This window comes from Rhyacophila brunnea, unplaced genomic scaffold (genome assembly GCF_057557595.1).
Source record: "Rhyacophila brunnea isolate RB1 unplaced genomic scaffold, BYU_Rbru_1.0 scaffold_24, whole genome shotgun sequence".
Taxonomy (NCBI): domain Eukaryota; kingdom Metazoa; phylum Arthropoda; class Insecta; order Trichoptera; family Rhyacophilidae; genus Rhyacophila; species Rhyacophila brunnea.
The window spans coordinates 10176668-10197413 of NW_028232904.1; the positions used below are offsets into that span (position 1 = coordinate 10176668).

The following is a 20746-nucleotide window of genomic DNA, read 5'->3' on the forward strand; positions in this document are numbered from 1 at the left end:
GCATTGACGCCAAAGCACTTTTTCGGACGCACGATTCGTGTTTAAAGGTAGTTATAGGAATTAATATTAACACATTACCGGTAAAAGGGGTGCACTGATATCAATTTAGGGTAACATATCGTCCGGCTTATCTTGCCAATTGTGCTGCTTCCCGCAGGAGCGACTCGTCCGTTGAGAAACGATTTCTCCACGGCCGGTTTATTTAGGGGTTACTTGCAAACTGAATATCTTTTTTTTAAAAAGCGTGTTGGTTGGTAAGGTGAGGCGGGAGACGCATCGCTACGGCTGTGGGGTGAGGGGAAGCTATCCGGCCAAGTTAAGACCTAACGGTGATTTTTTTCTGTCATTTCGGCCGAGCGACGATTTCGCCGGCAGGTACAATTTTTTTTTCGCCCATCGAGGGTGCTATTATTTACTTATCTTTGTCAGAGATTCTAAACATTCGTCAGGGGTATCCGAATGATGTTTTTGGTTAAATTGCTGATTTGGAATTTGGAACTGTCCCGCACTAGGGTTTTTCGTATGATAACAGTACTTATCTATACCCTGTACATAGACATGGGAAATATATTGGATTAATTTTAATCTTCCTTTGGCACATTGATGAAATCCAATTTGCTATCCCTGACATAGACCCTTTTATGTTAGTCAATTATCTGTAAAGTAAACACTAAATTTATTATTTTTAGAGTTACATATGGTAGCGGACATAAAATAACATATTACGTTGCGACACAGAGACTTATCAAATAATTCAACAGATAAAAGACTTTACTTGTGTTTAGCGTCTCCTGTAAAACAGAGAAAAATGGGATACGGTTTTCTGATCCTGAGGGGTCATATTGCAATTCATATAAGTTAAGTGTTTGCTTTGAAGTTTTTGAAGTAAAACTTTGCTATCAGGGCAGCATAATATGCAAGGAGGTGTTTGATTCGAATGCAGCATAAAGACGATGTTTTAAATATAGATGAATAGAAAAAATGGCATGTGACAACTGCGAAAACGTGGATTGAGTACTAACTGGGTAGCATGAGAAATGAGTCACTTAAATTTCAACATAAGTCTTTCCATCAATTACATTTCATGTCTCGTTCTCACTGATTAGGTCATTCGAGTCACGAATATCAAAAATTCTCATCGAATGTATTCACAGTCAACACTCGCTCCTATCTTCAGAGCCTTCACGAAGACGTTGGCTGGATGGAAATGTAGTTTTTAGCCATGACAAATGAATCAGTCATGATGCATGTGCATCAAATCTGGTATACGACTGTTTCACGGGCAGCCCGTGACTCACATGTTTCAATTATAGTATGAACGACGCATGTATCGTGCTGGGCTGATTTGAGCGAAGTGTGCTGTGTGGTATCTTCTGACCCACCGATGACACACGAGTCACAGTGGAGATAGATATATAAAACCAAGTTGCAGGAGGCATCACATCGTTGTGTCAATTGGGTTGTCTTGGATTTCTGGGCCATGTACATATGACGGAAGAATCATTCACGTCAAAGAAACTTATATTCGGGGTGCCAGAAGTCAAACGTAGATCTGGTTGACCACTTACAGATATGGATTAGGGATAGTATCGAGTCACGTTCGTCAATGAATATATTGTATTTCCATTTGGTTTTTTGCCTCATTTACTTGAGTTTAAACATTTGTTATAATTTCCTTCTGTATTTTTGTCGATAGGTTCCGTGACAGATCTGGTGAAGTCGACCAAAGGTAACTCCCTGAAGGAGGAGTGGATAGCTTACATCTGCCGAGAGATCCTGAGAGGACTGAGCTACCTGCACTCCAACAAGGTCATCCACAGAGACATCAAAGGGCAGAATGTGCTGCTCACCGATAATGCAGAAGTGAAATTGGGTACAGCTAATGTTTACTAGTATTATTTGTCTTGACATATTTTGTCAGTGTATATTATCTGCTTAATAACGAATCAGTATTAGCACCTTGAAACCCCTCATCTTTCTAGTCCAGAGACCCTGGGGTCGTCCTTAGTTGATTTTGACCAATGAAAACTTCGTTATTTTCAGGGGAAGATGTCGATGTTGAAAGGGATTGAGATGCATGGGAACCATTAGTTAAAAGACAATTAATTGTTGAAAATATGTATTTATATACAGTAGAACCTCAATATAACGGGACTAATACGAGCGAAGGGGTGTCCGTTAAAGCTGAAAGTCTGTTATATAAAAACACAATCAAAATCCTGTTTATTCGTCTTCGGTTGATATATCCAGACATAACCGTTATGGAGTGACGTTAATGTTCGATATCGTTCGATACCGTAATCCTGCTATGAAAAATAATCTAGTTTCGTTTGCACTTTTGAGTCTTTTGATTTTTTATAATCAACTCTCTAGAATTACGAAAATGCGTGTAATATAGTTGGATTTCGTTATCTGACAAATAGTCAATAAATGTTATTAGGTCATCGAGATGCAATCTTATCACTGATAACTTTATTTTACGGCATGTTGTTTCTTCTTCCTCGCCATCTTCACTTCCATCCCCATTTTACAAGATCATAACTTGACCTGCTATTTCACTTTCAGTCATGATGTTATACCCAGGGTCACTTTCATCTACTCCTAACCATTGTAATCTTATTTAATGAAGTAATAAATGCATCCATTCACTTCGGGTAAACAAACTAAACTGATGTGCAGCTGTGTGAATTAGCGGACAGTGTTGCACATGTCAGTGCTACGTTCAGTCTATGAGCACGATGGCTTTATGACTCGAATTCGAGTGCGAGAGGTATGACGTGATTATTATTAACAAAACATTGTTTACAAGCGGTGACACTTGGATTTAAACATGTATTATATTAGCAAAATATTTTTAACAAATTTCACATTTGACTGGATATTTTGTCCGTCATATCGAGGTTCTACTGTACTTATATTGCTTAGGCGTTGTTTGATACTTTGGCGTAATAGGAGTGGAAAGTTTAAAATTAGGTTCTTTATTATTATTCTTGAGATTTCACACTGTTGTCAATAAATATCTCATTTTAATCGATATGCAGAATGGATCAATGATTTCCCCTTACATCCCATTAAACTACTCCTTGAGACTATCTCGCGTGAGGCACATAATAAGTTTTAGTGAGAGCATGATGCAAGTATTCCGTTCCTTTTAAGTCACAGGCTGCAAGAGCTGCTTAGAGCAATGGCGGAAGATAGTCAGGCCGGTAAACTGACTTACGGGATATACAAGACACACATTAACCAATTGGTTATTTCATAAGGTTTTTTGGAGGTCAATTTCATGGTTATGCTGTCTACATAGAGTTCTGAGAGTCCACCGCTCTTTTTCTAGTAGAGAGCATTCGTTGATGACATGCCACACAGTTTGAGATGTGTAGCCGTCACATCAACAGTCGTCATCCCTCAATCTAAATCTTTTTAGATGGGCTCGCACTGGTCTGTGGCCTGTTAGTATTCTGTGTGAGTTTGTGTGATATTTGTATGTTCTTGGAAAGAGTGATCGCAGAGTTTATGTTTGGAATAAATTTCTACGTTGTTGATGTTGTGTATCTGTTGTGTATCTGTTGTTCCATGATCCAGAAGAATCTAGGAGAATTAGATTCGATATTTGATCATATGCTTGCAACACTAATGAAAATATTCAAATATTATCTTGAAACAAAAATTTACTGCACTGCACAATGGTTTTTAAGTGAGAAAGTCTCTTCTTGGAATTTTAATAACAGGTGTACTATGAAATCCACTTGATATTGAAATTTGAAATTCCAAGAATATATTATTATAAATTGTGTTTTTATATAATATTTATCTACTTTTTTTCTCCACTGAAAAGGAATGCTATTTTTATAAGTATTTCCAAGAATCAATGAATGATTTATTTTGATGTGCCTATCTATATTTGAAGAAATAATAATTCCTTCGAAACTATCAGCTTGGTCTGACAAAGTATGACATCATGTCACATGTTTACATTAAGGTGGCCATCCATTAGTCAGGAAGTATTTCACAGCGATGCAAACATATGGATTGTAAAAATACACAATATTATATCTTACATTTTTATTGACTAAATAGATCCATATTGTAGTTGTTTGTTAATATTTTGATGCTGGGAGGATACCTATTCATTGGATTGATTTGTATTCTAATAGGTTTGAAGTCATAATTTTGTAATATAGTCTTTAAAATTACTAAATTGTGACTTAAAATGATTATTTTTTGACCGATTTTCTACAAGGCACTTCTGCTCTTGAGACGTTTTTGCCTGCTATCACGAGGGATGGTTTCCAATCCTATCTATGACCTACTTGGGTCAGAACCGTTTCCTCGTGTCAAGCTCATCAGGCACCATGCCAGACTATGTGATGTGCTGTGTAGTTTGTTTTTTAAATTTTATTTTATTGTATAACATTTTTTATTTTTTTTTCTCTTGTGAGGGTAATATTTGCTATACAAGTATGTATTATTATTTAACAGTTTTTTTTTCAATTTAAATCTTATGTTGTGAACATTCTGAATTCAGATTTGTTATGTCCACAATGTTTTGTATTTTTTTTTAAAGAATAAATAAAAATTTCTGCCCTAGAATCAAGTTCATGCCACTTGGCAAGGTATCACACGTCTGATAAACCTGACGGACAAATGGACAGACGTCTCGAGGAGTAATATTTTTATTGTAAATGGTCCCGGCTTGTGCAATTATTTGTAAGCGATTGAACTCAAATCAAATTAAATGTATGTCACTTCTTCGCCGTCTTCAAATGTGCTATTCATTTACTGATGAAAAAATTATTTGTGTTTATCCAGTTGACTTTGGAGTATCGGCCCAGTTGGACAGAACCATCGGAAGGCGTAACACGTTCATCGGCACGCCGTATTGGATGGCGCCTGAAGTTATTGCATGTGATGAGAATCCCGAAGCTACATACGATAACCGCAGCGATCTCTGGTCTCTCGGTATCACCGCTCTTGAGATGGCAGAGAGCCAGCCGCCCCTCTGCGACCTGCATCCCATGAGGGCGCTCTTTCTTATACCCAGGTAATGGTTTAACTCAGGGTGTACTTGGGACTATTGATATCTTAGTGGCGATCTGCCTTCTATAAATCCGTCCTCACATATCTATGTCGACCCGCATTTCTGTCCTTTATATAGCACTATGAAAACACAGCCGTGTAATTTAAGTTGCAGAATAGTCAGAGTACATCCTCTTTTACATTTGTGACTTACCTACTGGTAAATTCGCATGGTGTTCCTCAATGGCCTATTAGTGTTAATGTATCAGCTTATAAAGTCGTGGGTCTCAGGTTTGAATCCCAGATCTGGAAAACTCACATGTTGTCTTTTCAATGCGTTGGACTCAGAACATGGATTTAGTGAGTTGAGCATGTGGCCAGCATTCATTTCTTGTGAACACAAATTTGATAAAATACCTCTTTATGATGCTAAGATCCACAAATATAGAGCTAATTAAAAAAAAACATGGATGAATGCTAGGCTCATGCCGGATAGGTTGTGCAAATAGCCGATGACCAATTCTCATAATTCGAACACATGGTGAAGTTGGTGCTAAATGAAAAGATGTAGTTATTAGGTTCCACAGAAATACGTTAAAGCGAATTGTCGGAACTGGGGTAGGCTTTCAAACTGCAGTGGATTGACGACATCTCACTGATGATTGATGTTAATATTTTTGTCCCCGTAACATTAATATAAGATTTGTTGGTTGTTTTCAGAAATCCCCCGCCCCGCTTAAAATCGAAGAAGTGGGCAAAGAAATTCCACGGCTTCATCGAGACTGTCCTTGTAAAGGACTATCATCAGAGGCCCTACACCGAGATACTCCTCAAACACGCCTTCATCAGGTAATTAATGTGACATATCATTCATTAGTTTTAATTTGTAGCTTATTAGCTGCTTGGTGGCTCTAGTTCCAGATTTGTACTATGTGATTTATATTGGCGTATTTATATTTTCATAAATTATTATGACAAGCATATTGGATATAAAATTTGAATTTTATGTTTCAGGGATCAGCCGACGGAACGACAGGTTCGAATTCAATTGAAAGATCACATCGACAGATGTAAGAAAAGAAAGCAAGAGAACTCTGTCAGAGAAGACTACAGGTAAATTAGTAATCATGCATTTATTGAAAAAGTGATATTAGGTTGTTTAGACTCATAATGTCCTTGGACCATATCGACGGCCTCTACGTGTATCGGGTGAACTGACATTTTTGGGTATAGTTGATTCTTGATCTACTGGGGTCTTGTTAATTAGCGCCAATGATATTTTTGTATGCGTTTCAGTTTTTGATGAAGTGATGGACTATTCATTGAGTTCTACTGTAATAATATTGTATACACCTTGTCCAAAAGCTTATTAAATTAAACAACAGTATAAAAGCGTAATCAACATATTGGATTTTTTACATTGCATACTACTAGACGATATTATGTTTTGATGTTTAACTATCAAATATTGTATTTTACAGGTACTCTGGCTCGGAGGGCGAAGAAGAAGAAACAGCAGTGGCGGGAGAACCGTCATCCATTATCCACCAGGGACCGGCGGGTGGCGACACTCTCCGCCGTAACTTCCAGCAGATCCAAGAGGGACGCGCTGCCGCCGAGCAGCAACAGTTACAACTGCAGCAACAGCAGGCGGCTGTCGCGCAGCAGAAACCACCTGCGCCGCTGCCCAAACAGGCCAGGAAACACGAGAGAGAGGAGGTGCCAGGTTGGTTCATCGCTTTAATTTCTTACTTTGTTCATATTATAAATCATGAATTTGGTTCATGGTTCATAACCAAGGCCTGAACAAAAACAAACCATAAGTGCGAGTGAGAAAGCATTCGGCAAGCTTATATTCTCCGCAATATGCGTTAGAGTAAGATAAAATTTCTACAGCTAAATTGAATATTTTTTGTACACATCGCCGGTAAATATTGGTTTGGATGACTAGAGTAATTCAAAAACAGCGAGCACGTATTGCTGAAATTTATTGTTTTTGTGTTTAATATAAAGTTGGTGGTAATTATTTTTAGTTAATTTAGTAGGAAATATGGTTAACTATGTTGTGTTTAAATTTGGTAGCCATACTGAGAAGCAACATGGTATAATGTTTCATAGTTAAGATGAATATTAAAATTGAGTTTTTACTGTGCGTTATGTACAAAAAATACGGCTTATATAGCTGAACAATACACACTCTCTTTATATTATTGTACTGAGTTCATAACTAACCCCAGACATACCTGATACCTTCATTAAGGGGGGACATGCTCAGCGTAGGTCAAAATGGAGCTTTTGTTCTATTTTCAAAGCATGATCCTGGACATACCTTAAACGTTGTAAATAATCTATTTATATCATTTTGAAGCCTTATTATCCTTTATATTTATTTTAAACATTTGATGACTGCATAAAGTATTTTTATTACATAAAATAGTATTCTTTTAAACCTCTCGCTCTAATGTTTTAGAATATAGTCATATTTCAGTACATAAATGTGCAGTGGTGTTAAGATTTTTTACATTTATTAATTTTTAAACGCATTTATAGAACCGTCAGTATAATTTATATCGACATTATTATAGTGAAATATTTACGATAAAAAATTATATTGTTAATCTCTGTGATCCCAAATTTGACAAGAATTGGGCATTTTATTATTTAAAAAAATGGGCAAGATTAACACATTTGAAGATAATTCTAAAGATACTCATTATAAGCTATGTCTTTGACCATTCAAGTGTGATAAACATCCTACGAATAATGATTGCTATATAATAATTATTGACCTAAGAATAAGGTAGTGTTTTTTTGAAATACGCCATTTCTTTTGGCATTCCCCAGTGGTTAAGCTACAACATACAGCCGTAGCCATAAATTGACAAACTATAATTGAAGTAGGGAGTAAAATGATGTTAACGCGTGTGTTTGAACGTTTGAAAAAAGAGCCTTATAGTATCGGTATAATTTACTATACAATCAGATCCTGGATTGTGAGCATAATTTGTTATGCGTACGTATTTGTAATCCAGAACATTTTGTGTATCAAAAGCAAATTTCTCAATACGAAATAATGGAAACTGTAATGTAATCGAATTTATAAATTATTGTGTAGAACGACATTCACCACTGTGACTAACGGAATTGTTGCTGTCTGTTGGCTCGCTGGAGTCTTTTTCTTTTTGTGCGACTTTACCACGGTATCTATCCAATGACACATGCTTTTGCCTGCATTTGAGGATTTCTCAGCGAGAGATAGAGAAAGAGAGAAAAGAACTGTCATCTCGGTTGTGAGCATGTAATGAAATACTAGTTGTTAAATTAATTATCAAACAATTTTGCTCGTATTGCAAAACACTTGCAGATCAAGTTAACTCGCAGTCCAAGGTTTTACTTTTTATAATTATATTAAGTATCTAAGCAATCTGATGTTCGATTATTATCATTCAGACGTTTTCAATGTTATAATGCAACTTATTTCAGATCCCGGAGCAGTATCTCGGCCGGCAGTACCTCAGAGGTTGATTGTCGTACCCGATCCCCAACCCGTGCAACCCAACCGATACAGGTACACAACAGACATATTTTAATTCTACAATTATTATTTATTATACTAATGTTTAAATTTACTCATTTACGCTACTGTAATTAATTAATAATAAATACTAATCTATTAATAATAAATACGCTATGGTAAATTGCGATAAATCCCATCATTTTAATGTAATTTGGAACAACTTAAGAATACTGAATGTTAGAAAAAATCATAGATTAAAATTTGTACTGAATGGGCCTTGAACCTATATCTATCACATTCATTCAGAAAAGAATGTTGCATTCTTGAATCTTATATATTATTCATTAAATAATAATGCGTATAGCTTAGCGGAGCCGGTCACTTGCTCTATACTGCATTTTATTAACTTGCTACATTGAAAAAATCAATAAACATGACCAGAAATGAGTCCAATAAATATTTGTTCTAATAAAGATATAGCAATAAAAAACGGCTTTTTTGGATTTAAAGTTTTATTGGAGCCAAAATGATATTGTGTTTTTTCTCTTAAATTCGCACATTTGTGTCGACGAGGGGTTATGGATCTGTACAAAGTGTGTCAGTAGTAGACTGAATTAAATGAGGACTAATATCGGGTGTGATTTCTAGGCCTCTGCCCCCTACACCTCGTTCTTCAGGCTCATCCAACAGCTCGGGCAACGGTCCTTCCAGCAATGGCGGTGCGGGAAGCCCACTCACCTCGAACGGCCCCAACCTGCCGCCCCCGCAACCTCAGAGGAACTCGCAACATATCTTCAAGCCAATGGTATGTCGATCGGACTCATGGAAAAAAAACTGCACTCAAATTTTTTTCAGCTATGAACCCAAATTATCTAACCCACATTTTAAATTTTTTAATTTTTCATCTTCCATATTAAGAATTTTGATTAATTATCATTTTTATTCTCGTCGGCTCTCTGTATAAACTTTTTGTGGAGGCTATTAACACATGATGATTTTGATATTATCATTTTGGACAAGAAATCAGTAGTTTTGTGGAAATATTAACCATTGATATAATACGGCATTGATCTTATTTGCAATTGGGTCGATATGCAAAAAGGAGCTATCCAACATTTGTCATTTTTTTTTTAACCATAATTCGTAAAAATTGATTCGAAGATGTTAAAGGTAACCTTCTCTTGGTTAATTTAAGAATGCCGTTATTTCCAATCTTTGGATGCAAAATCACAATGGATCGTGTATGTTATATACATATAAATACGTACATAATCAAAAAAGGATAAAGATGGCGATGTTATCTTTTTGCAATGTGCCGCCAGCGTATAGAATATTGATGACTACAATTCAACCACACTGAAACTGTAGTGTGGTACATAAAAAAAAGTCTCCTAGTTACAGTTAAAAATCTTTGGATTTCATTTTTATAGATATTTTGGCTCACTGCTTAGTAGGTTGGTTCTGTATTTTATGTGTAAATTCACTCGATTGTTTTATTTTGCGTACTGTGAATCCAATGAATTTTTCTATTGAATCAGTGAATAATAAATAACACAGTTGCCATTGGTATCTCTTTTTCATACATTTTAAATATTCAGTTGTGATGTAATGTCAGAAAGTGATGACAACTGTGTAAAACAGAGAAAAACTCATTTGGATTCTTTTGTTTGTAAATAAATAACAAAATTTTAGTCATAATTAAAAATTTTAATTATTAAAATAATAATAATTTAATAATTAAAATAAATTTTCGTCCACTGCAATTACTAATAATGCTTATCCCAAATTGTCTACAGCGATGTTCAAGGGATTTGCTTGCAGCTCCAAACGGGGCGATCATTCCTATAGTAGTACATTTATAGCTTTCATCATAATTTTATGATCACATTTTTTTTTTTATCTTCATCGTAGTCTTTTAAATGAGAGAGTGAGCCATTATGTTAACAATCTACTTTATCGTTAAATTTAGTTCAAAAATCTTTTATGTCCAAATTGCTATCCGTTTTATGATTTTTTTTTGGCCTGGCTGGTAATTTGGACACAGGGGGTTCGGAAACTAAATGATAACTTAGATTCGCTTGTAGTTATAGTACATGTTGCAGTAAAACTTTATTAATTCGAATGTTCAAGAAATTAAAATGAATAAATTAATTTTTTATTGGAGTTGAATGATTTCGATGTTTTCGTAAATCTGTATTAAAATAGACAGGTGCATTGGTTTTGAAACAAAATTATTTTTTATTCTTCATTATCTGAGTTCCCATAATCTACTTATGATTGAAAATAGCAATTTACATATTATATCGACAGATATTTCAGACTAGTGAACCCAATTTTAGGACCGTAATTAAACGTGTGGTTTTTAAAAAGTTAGCAAGTTGTTTTGAACAGTGTCCAATTATGTCTTGAAAATTCATGGCATGTATTACTGAACACGTAAAAGTTTTATTATCTATGACTCCGTGAAACTGGCACTTTATTGTATTTTATACTAGATTTTCGCATTTATACATATTTGGGTTGGTGTGAAGTAGTAGCAATTTCTCATACAAAACAGATCTTTCAAAAGCTCATTCCAGAATGGTCTAAATATAGTTGTAGATACAGTATAACCTCGTTTTTACGTGCCTGGATATCACGTTTTCCCGGCAATTGCGTGTAATTTTTTCAGTCCCGATGTATTTCAGTACATTTAATACCCGCATTTACGTTTTTCTTTCCCGCGATTTACGTCGGAAATATTCAAAATATGCGAGTTACGCGCGCTTGACAATGATTGGGTCATGACATTCGAACGGGGTAAGGTGTTTGGAGGGAAAACTCCGTGTCTTTAGAATGGCGCACGGTGATTGGTCTTTACATAACAAAAAAACAAAAATGCAACAAACTAATATACATGATTTTTTTAATAAAAAATAAAAAAAAATTCAATAATTTTTTTAATTGACTTGTTTTTTAATAAAAAGTTATTTTTTTAGAAACATAATATTTAAATGTTCTTTTTTTCAATACCCCCCTTTTACATTTTCCCTCCAATTAGGTTTTTTTTCTTCAGTCCCTTAAAAAACGTAAAATAGGGGTTATACTGTATTTAGATTGTTCTGAGGTTAGTAGTTTATGGGGCAAAACATAAAAAACTCAAATATCATAGAATTAAGAAAGATTTTGTTTTAAAACCATTGTGATGTAGTTTGAATGCATAAACGCCTGTTCAATTAATAACAAATCGAATCATTAAGGTGTGCTGCATTTGGAATTTTTAGCTTCCTAATCTCTCCTTTATTTGTAAGCAGTGATTTTTTTATAATTTTTTAATTTCGCCGACAGATTCCTTTTTATTTATTTGTTTCTTTTTTTTCATGTGTCGCCGCATTCTTTCTCTCTGTCTGTCTGTCCGTCACACGCGTGTTTCGCTTTTAATACGTGTGTACGCACATTCAAACGCAATATTCGAACATTGTAAATGTACGCACATATTTGAATCGGACGCTTGTGTAACAAACGCAGCTGCCGGCGAGAAAACCCGAGGTGAGTCCATTGATCAACTGCCATATCTGTGTTTTGTCATGTGAATTTTAAGAGGGCAGTCATGTACTATTTCATCAGACAGATCTACTGTGGAACTTTGCCATGCACGATAACCTTGCGGATGAAGCCAGCGATACATCATGCCGTACAGCACACTCATATTGTTCTGTATCCGGTTTTTACCAAGCCTTATTTCAAAGCATTTAATTAAAAAAGTGTCGTGTGGTAAACTACGGTGTGAGGGAAGAAAATTAATTTTATATTGCAGCCTCTGCATGAATGACAGATAATAAAAATGTTCTTTCAAAGTGTTCTTACAATGAGTATCTTCACTCGTTTATACAGTGTCTTACCAAGCTCAAAAGAAGTAGTTGTAGTGTGAATTCGCTGAAAACATTATTCCTATTCATATAGGAAGAAGAGCGTTCAGAAAAACAAACAATTTTTTTTAGCTATTTAAAAAAATACATTGCATTTATTTGAGATACACTACTTTCCACTGCTAGTACGAAAGCCACAAAGCTGGATTTCAATTAGAGGTTGTGTTCATCTAATAATAACAAAAATTTAGTGGTCGGCTGACTCGATAAAAATATATATTTTATTCAGGGCTATGGCCATTAAAATTACAATAAAGTAGATATAATGCCAATTGGGAGAGTAATAACTCTGGTCAACAAAATTGCTTCAGTTATTGATATATTCCACTTACGTGAGCACGATTTTATATATGGGCGTTGTTTTATAAATTCTAAAAATAGGGTATACTTAGTTCATTTGGTGTACTTCCATGTACTCTTTATCCTGTTTTTCTAATATTGCGTGTATTTCTTTGTTTTTGTACTCCTGTAAGTTCTGTCATTACATTAGAAAACAGGTCTATAATAAAATGCATTGATGCAATTCCAGGATTTGGACATGTTAGCCGCTCAATTGAACGAGTTGGGAGTGGTGTCTGGGCCGGAAGCGCCCCCACGCAACTCGGCCCGTGGCGGCAGCAGTGCCCCTCCTCGGGGGTCATCTGCCAATTCTTCTTCTTCAGCCGCTGCCACTGCGGCCGCTATCGCTGTGGCTGTCACCTCGGCCGGACCGCCTCCCTTGCCGCCTGCACCGCACCACGGACCGCAGACTGCAAATGGACACGGGCATCCTCAAGGTAATTATGTCGTAATTTGATTCATGCTGTTCTATACACACACATCACTGATGATAGAAAAGCTTCTCTTCAAATCGCATAGGTGCCACTAGGTTAGTTTTAATGAAAATATTTGGAGACAGTTATTGATTACTTTGTGACATTGAGGCCAACTTAAGTTAAACTCAGAAACAAAGTTGCATTCTTGATTGCACACACATATTATGGAATTGAATCAATTTCTATTGGCGCTTATGTGAAGGATATAGAGTGAAGTACTTAATCATTTAAATATAAAAATTCACCATCGATCGTCTCACAACAAACACCTGATCTACTGAAATGATTATATTTTTTTGCTTTTTTTTCGTTGCAGTGCCTCCACCGATCGAGCGGAATATCCTCGACCCTCTGGAAGACTCCGATACGGACTCAGAACCCGAAGAGAACAACGGAAGGGCCCGCAACGATGGCACCCTTCTGGCTAGCGATCCGCCCAAGCCCCTGTGAGACTCCATCTTGAATTCATTTAATAAAACATTAAAACCTACTTATATTTCACACCCACGGTGGCCGTGCGGCTTAAGCGTTGGACTATAAAGCCGTGGGTCCCAGGTTCGAATCTTGGGTCTGGCAAGTACACATATTATTTTTCAATTTGTGTGTGTCAGGGTACGGACCTAATAGGTTGAGCAAGTGGCTGACATCCATTTCTCGTAAAAAACAAAAAATCTGTCAATACAAACCTCCACTCTGTGGAGGCCCATATGATCCTATCAGGATCGGACATGGTCGAAATAATAATAAAAAATAAATAATTGACATGCAAATATTGATTCAATTGAAAGAAGAGCTTATTGGGCTCAATCGAATATTTGTAGGAAGTCAACTACACTGTTGAAAAGTATTTAGCAATATCGGCCGTAGGGAAACCCAAGATGGCTATGTACTCATTTTGCAAGCAGTTATCTTCGAATATCAGTCTTGACACTGAATCAAATTCTGAAAAGGGAATCCGGAGAGAATCTGCGTGATGAACAGAATATCATTTTCATGCAATTATCATAATTATTCAAGGACTTCCATACTTTTGGTGTGTCCAACCGGCGTTCCAAGGCAAGGCGGAGGAGATGATGTAAAGCAATTTCGCAAATTCAGTGGTAATGATTCTTTGGAGGGCATCATGGCGTCCATATGTTCCACCTAAGAAGTGGACATGGATAAAGAAAAGGACAAGTTGAAATTGTCAAATTGAATTATTCAGTAATAACATTTATTGCTACAATTACAGTATATTTTATTCTTTAGTAATACCTATTTGTTACTAATATGCTTTTTTTAATTTTCCCCATCCCTTTTATTTATTTAATTATATTGTGTTAATTTCGATAATTTTTTATTTCAAATATACTTTTATTACACGGCAACACATCAATATTACCAATCGTCGACAAACAACTAAAATTATCTACACAAAAATATATTATTTCTTACACAATTATTTATTTATATCATGTTTTTAACGATGATATTTTCTTATTTGTAATTCTGCAATATGTATCTTGTGGTGACGCACATTAAAATTTCATAATTTATAATTGAAAACATAATTCATAATTCGAAACACAATTCATAATTCGAAATTCACGAATACACACCCATTATTTTACCATTCTCTTTTGCGTTGCCCCCCATCAGTCCAGAGTTCTGTTACAGACCCAATCTGGGGCCGCTGGCCGAGGATGTCGCAGGAGGATCATCGTCATCAGCGGGGGCGGGCAACGCCAACAGTGTGAGTAGCATGATGAGCGGTGGTGCGCCCAATCGACCGCTGCCACCGACGCCCGACGACGATGACACCCTCGCTGCGCACGGAGATAGAACCCTCGTCATGAAGAGGGTATGATCAATTTTATTTTTACTCTCTGTTAATTGTTAATAATTATTGCTTTATGGAGATACCGGTGAACTTTGATTCGGCAATTGTTTGTATTGGTGATTTTATCCGGAGAATGGACTGTTGGATTAAGACCTCCTTTACGACTTCCGTCAGACTTACGTGGTCCTTTTCATGCCTCAGCAGTGAAAATGATTCACTCATTTCACGCATTTCTTGTTATACTTGCATAAAGAAGCCCTCGATACCAACAATAACCGACATAAAGTTAGCCTCCGTCTCTAACGTTGATGTAGGTGTGTGTAAGTGCTGTGTATTTTTTTTCATCTGTCACAAAGTTTCATGCAACAATACTAATTAACACATTTTGCCGTCGGCTTTCACCGGGTAGTTAGGGAGAACAGTAAATTGACGAGTAGTGATGAATGGAGTTGAAACCTGACATTTGGTTATTCTTTTTTTGAATAACTGTCGTCACGTTTAACACCTGGATTGTTAATTGGCAGAAATGACATTTTTGCTATATTAAGAAATCCACGTTTATGTTTTGTCTTTTAACTCATAATTAAGGTGCTGGGGATTTAACGAGTACAAGTGAGGTATAATTAAAAAATGAGTTCAGAGCAGTTTTTCTATCGCCAATTATATTTGAAACTGGATTATATTCCTACGACACAGTGTATAAAATGTTGTTATTATTTTCACAGCAACCGTATATAATTTGAATGTTTTAGACTCACTTGTCCTCTTTCAAACGCTAGAAACATTAGTATATATTAATAGATATCATTATTTACAGAATGTCGAAAACAGTTATGTAGAATTTACAATCCCATATTTAAATTTGGCACACTTGTATTTGTGCAATCCTCAGTACCTCAATTAATTAATTCTTTAAATTCGAAACTCTCCGAGTAACGTGAGAATCAATATTTTTGTTTGTGAGTTTCTGTGTAAGTTGAGGTTTTACTTTGGGAACGGCTAAATATCTTAAAAAAACATGGTCTCCTTTTCGAAGCGAGTGATAGTCCAAATTACTGTCTTTCTGTTGTGTACTGTTTTGTTTTACATGTAAATATTTTTTATTGCTATGTACATAATGGAAAAAATAATGCAGATATTTGAAATTATGGACAATTGGTGACGGTTATTTGTAGGTCAATTTTCCCATGTTATGTGCACCAACACCAACCCACAATTTAGGCTAATACCCCGTTTACACGTGCATGGATTTACTGTTGATATTATCGTGGCCATAACAAGAAAATGCATGTGTAAACATGTATTAATCATGCAAGTTGCAAGATTGCATGCATGAATCAAAAAAGTTTGAAAGTTTCTGAATTTTCACAAGACATTTGGGATTTGTTCTATATCTGCGTCCATTCTGCGCCTGTGCAGTGGAACGATAGTGGCAAACCTGCCGGTAAAAAACGAACTACACTCATTTTGAGGTTAACCGATTTTCACGACCTGTCAAACAGTACTATTAAATGACAACATCGCGTCTCGTTTACTTACTCTTGAAGAATGAGATTGGAGAGACAGTCAGCACTTTTAAGTGTAAACAGTTATTATCGTGATAGCTTAAAATACACACTATTGCTGCAAGTAAATCCATGCACATGTGTGTACAGGCGCTACAACTTTTAGTTAACGATTGCAAACTAAAGCTTCACTGAGCATTCAGTAATTGGAAACTAATCAGTTTTTTTTTTATTTTTATATAAAACAGTGCATTTGATCAGATCTTTGTATTACCGTAAACTATCAAATCTGCAGAATTCTACTAATCATCGAATCTGTATTGTTGTGTTTGATAAAATATTATTGAATGTTTTTTTTTTAATATTACTTTACTGGACTCAATTTATGTCACTTTTTTGTCATGTGGGTTGGTTGCTTTCTGCACACTAGTAGATCGAATTTGTGAGGGGTTATGTAAGATTACAATGATAAAAAAACTTTTTTTTCTGATGGTGACACTTCCGTAGATTTGGAGTAACGTTAACCACAACTAACCCGGAAAGTAAATTTGTTTGTAAAATATTCACGGTTGTAGATAGCGGGTAAGGTTCACTAATGACAGCCAAAATTTTAATTTAATTAATCTGTTTACTTGTTGTCAAAGATAATATATGTAGATGTTGCAATTTTCCGATAGTTTTAATATTTAGCAGGTACTAGACATTTCTGTGAATATACATTCAAAGTGGGCATACACTTATAAGGTTTTAATGCAGTGGCAATTGGGTAGTTTAGCAGTTGTATGCAAAATCATCCTATGTGACATTTTTGGATACATTTTTTTTCATTATGCCAAATTGTTTTTGGCACAATATCTGAATAGTAGAAGTTCTCGCGGCTAGGGCTGTCAAAAAAGTATTAAAACGTTTCTTTCGATATGACACTATCTGTAACACCATTTAAAGAGTTTTAAAATGAATATGCCACTCAAATGCAATTTATAATCCTATGTGACTCGATTGCTTTTTTCTTTTATAAATATTTAATTCGCATGTAGGATCTTTCCGTATTGACAGACGTATCTTTGAGTAATCATTGTCTACACTTATTCTATTATACTGAGAAGATCAAGAAGTGAAATATTTTATTATTTAATTCTTCGGTTATGAGCTATCCTATTTTTCTCTTTTGTCATTTCAGACTCGTAAAGGAGATTATTAAAAGATAACTTAGCTTAGAGTATTGCTTCTTGATTTGTTAATTTTATAAAAAAATAAAATACCATTTTACTTTTGTCCAAATATGTACTTGGGATGATTTTGTGCGATGGCAGGATCTCACTTGGGATATAATGCAGTGCATAATCTATTGACTGAAATAGTTTTAATGTGCTATCGTGACATGCAAGTGTATCACTCGTTACCGCATCATTGCTTGCTTTCATTTTGTTTTACGACCAGTGCCTTACATGCATTGAATATTCATCAAACTTTTTACGGGACCGGGATCGGGACTACCGCATCAAAATCACGGAGTAGAGTGTATAAATCAGTTATAATTGCTTATAAAACATTATTAAATTTGATCCATGTGCTTTAAGCTTCATTTCAATCATTCCGTTCGCTATTCATTAGTATTTTTGTACAGTTGAATTATTTTATATGAAAACAATTACTTTTTGACAAAGTGTTTTGACATTGTTGGTAAAGTTAAAACGCTGATCATGAAACAAAATAAAATAACATTTTAAAGATCTGAAATAATCGGGTGTAAATGTCGTGCACAATATCATTATCCATATCGCAGTGTTGTCGTTTGCCAATTGTCGTTGTCGTTGTATGTACACTCCGCGCACACGGCATGTTACCACTCTCTCTCTCTCACTTGTTTATTATTATTTCTATTTTTTTTTTATTTGTTTTCTGTTTTATCACATTTCCTACCAACGTCACCATGACTGCAATGTATCTACCAATGTGAATAGCAGAAGGACCAGAAAGAAGCATCACCGGCGGCCAAGAAACCGGACGGAAACCGCCGATCGGAGCAGGAGGAAGCGACCCTCCTGAAAGACTGGGACTTTGCCAAGTTCTTCCCGTCAAAGTTCACCGAAGACAAAAACAAACGGGACTCGGATCTCAAAGAAAACATGAGCAATCTGCTGCAACGGCAGTCGAGGATCGATATCGAAGAAGTCAAGAATAAATACAAAGATAATATAACACAATCGAAGGTTATCAGTGTCGCTCAAAAGTCTGATGTGAAAACGCACGATAAGATTTCTGCCGTTTTCAATTTACACAGAAGGCAAGATTCCGATTCGAAGATATCGAGTCCGTTCTTTAGAGGATTCCGTCGAGAGAATTCAGATCTTTTCCCGTTGTCCAGTACGAGGCATTCGGCTATTTATATACCGAAAAGCGACCCGCCGGCCGTTCAAGCGAATCCGTTAAGGTCTAGTGGAATATTTAACAATAACCGCCGACCCGCCGCGAGAGGCGAACCCGTTTTGACGGAGTTCATTAAAATGAACGACAGCTTAAAGATGTCACGCCAAGGAGAGATTAAAAAAATCATCAAAAAAGACACGGGCAATAGCAATAAAGGCTTCGAGAAATTGGACGAAGAGGGCGGCGGTAATGCTCTGAGGAACATCGGAGTGTTGATTGATAAGAGCGCGGCGGTCCCTAAAGACGGCAACTCTCCCACGGCGAGCATCGCCAGCAGTATCGCCTTCGCACCGGGGGCTGGCAATGCCCCCTTAGACTTCCTGCGCCGGCCGCGGAGGGAAAAAACCGAGTCTGACATTGTTTACAGGCACTCAGTCGTGATGGGGTCGCGGGACGCTATGCACAATCAGGTAAACAAACAGACGCGACGGATGACGCGTACGCCGGGACCTGACATTACATGACGTATTAACAACGCGAGCACGTTTATTTACATCATCGATTGTGGAATATTTTAACTAAAGGAAATACTGAATTTTTCAAATGGGACTTATGAATATGAGGTTTTTAGTTATGAACTCAATATGAATTTTTTTCTCATCCCTCGTTTGAACATTGTTATAGTACAAGCCCAAACTGTCAATGTAGTATAATTACCATTATCTTGTATATAACGGTTATATTATAACCATTTGTTGACATAATGGAGCTCCACCATATCCAAATAAATTTGGATGGAAGCGATGTTATGTGCTGAATTGTTTTGTTCAACAGATTGAGAAATCTTAAAATAACATGCTTTTAGGTTATTATTATTATTTTTTAATTTAATTCAAAAGCTTTATAAGCAGTTGGCATTCTTCACTCTAATCTATAACTAGGTCCAATTCTAATAACAGGATTGATGCTTAATATATACCTGTAATGTCACATAATTAATTCCCTACTTTCTTTCATACCCTTAATGGCTATGGTGAAGACATAACATTTTTAGAATCAATCAAATCAATGGAATTTTCATTGATTTTTTAATCCAAAAACAATCTTTAGCTGATTCATATCTCGCCCAAATGGTCGTTTGTCCTCTGGTATAGCCGTCATCACAGTTAAAGAAAGTTGTTACTGTCTTTTAATGAAGTTTGGCAATCAAATTACAGTACATCTCAATCCTGGGGTAATTGTATCAGATCATAAACCCCTTTGGACTTTGAGCCACTTACAGAGGTTACGTTGCCAAAAGAATCTGTTTATTGCTGGAAATATGACTAGCGATAAGTTCTCTTGATTTATTACTCTTGATTGGTTGAATGCGCCCACCATTTATTTGATATAAAGTTTCTTTTGTAAAATTTTGTGTCTTAAGTATTTCACCGTCGATGATTGTAATATGTTATGATTGCTTGGAGGGACACTGTTTGCTGTTGCTTGATGGTTTTGGGATGTCTTGGGATATGGTATATTGTTTATAGTGCTAGAGGTATATCGGGATATCCCATTCTGCTAATTGTTTTAGTCAAAATGGGATATTCGCATGGAGTATTCCATTTCACCGACACAGTGGCGAAATTACACCGGTTTTATTATGATAGTTTATTGAGTAATAATAGATTTATTAGCAAATTTAAAAGAATAGTTTTTAGCAATTTTATTGTTTTCATATTAATTCGTAGCAGTCGAGAGTTTGTAGATTTTGTTTTTGAAATTTAGAGTACAACAGAGAACTTGATTTACATTAT

At 35.9% G+C, this 20746-nt stretch overlaps 1 protein-coding gene across 7 annotated transcripts in view; it reads left to right on the forward strand.

Moving 5' to 3' along the window:
* The window catches only part of msn (serine/threonine-protein kinase msn), a 49000-nt gene that overhangs the window by 11947 nt on the left and 16307 nt on the right, over positions 1-20746 (forward strand). For 3 of the 7 annotated variants that reach the window (XM_085951675.1, XM_085951676.1, XM_085951677.1), the window contains exons 4-14: positions 1697-1873; positions 4810-5041; positions 5737-5865; positions 6031-6129; positions 6498-6742; positions 8500-8584; positions 9182-9338; positions 12041-12061; positions 12971-13217; positions 13573-13702; positions 14913-15096. In XM_085951675.1, coding sequence (XP_085807801.1) covers positions 1697-1873; positions 4810-5041; positions 5737-5865; positions 6031-6129; positions 6498-6742; positions 8500-8584; positions 9182-9338; positions 12041-12061; positions 12971-13217; positions 13573-13702; positions 14913-15096 — 1706 coding nt within the window. Of the gene's footprint in view, positions 1-1696; positions 1874-4809; positions 5042-5736; positions 5866-6030; positions 6130-6497; positions 6743-8499; positions 8585-9181; positions 9339-12040; positions 12062-12970; positions 13218-13572; positions 13703-14912; positions 15097-18544; positions 19421-20746 lie in introns of all 7 variants that reach the window. The other 4 variants (XM_085951671.1, XM_085951672.1, XM_085951673.1 and 1 more) reach the window with 3 other exon arrangements.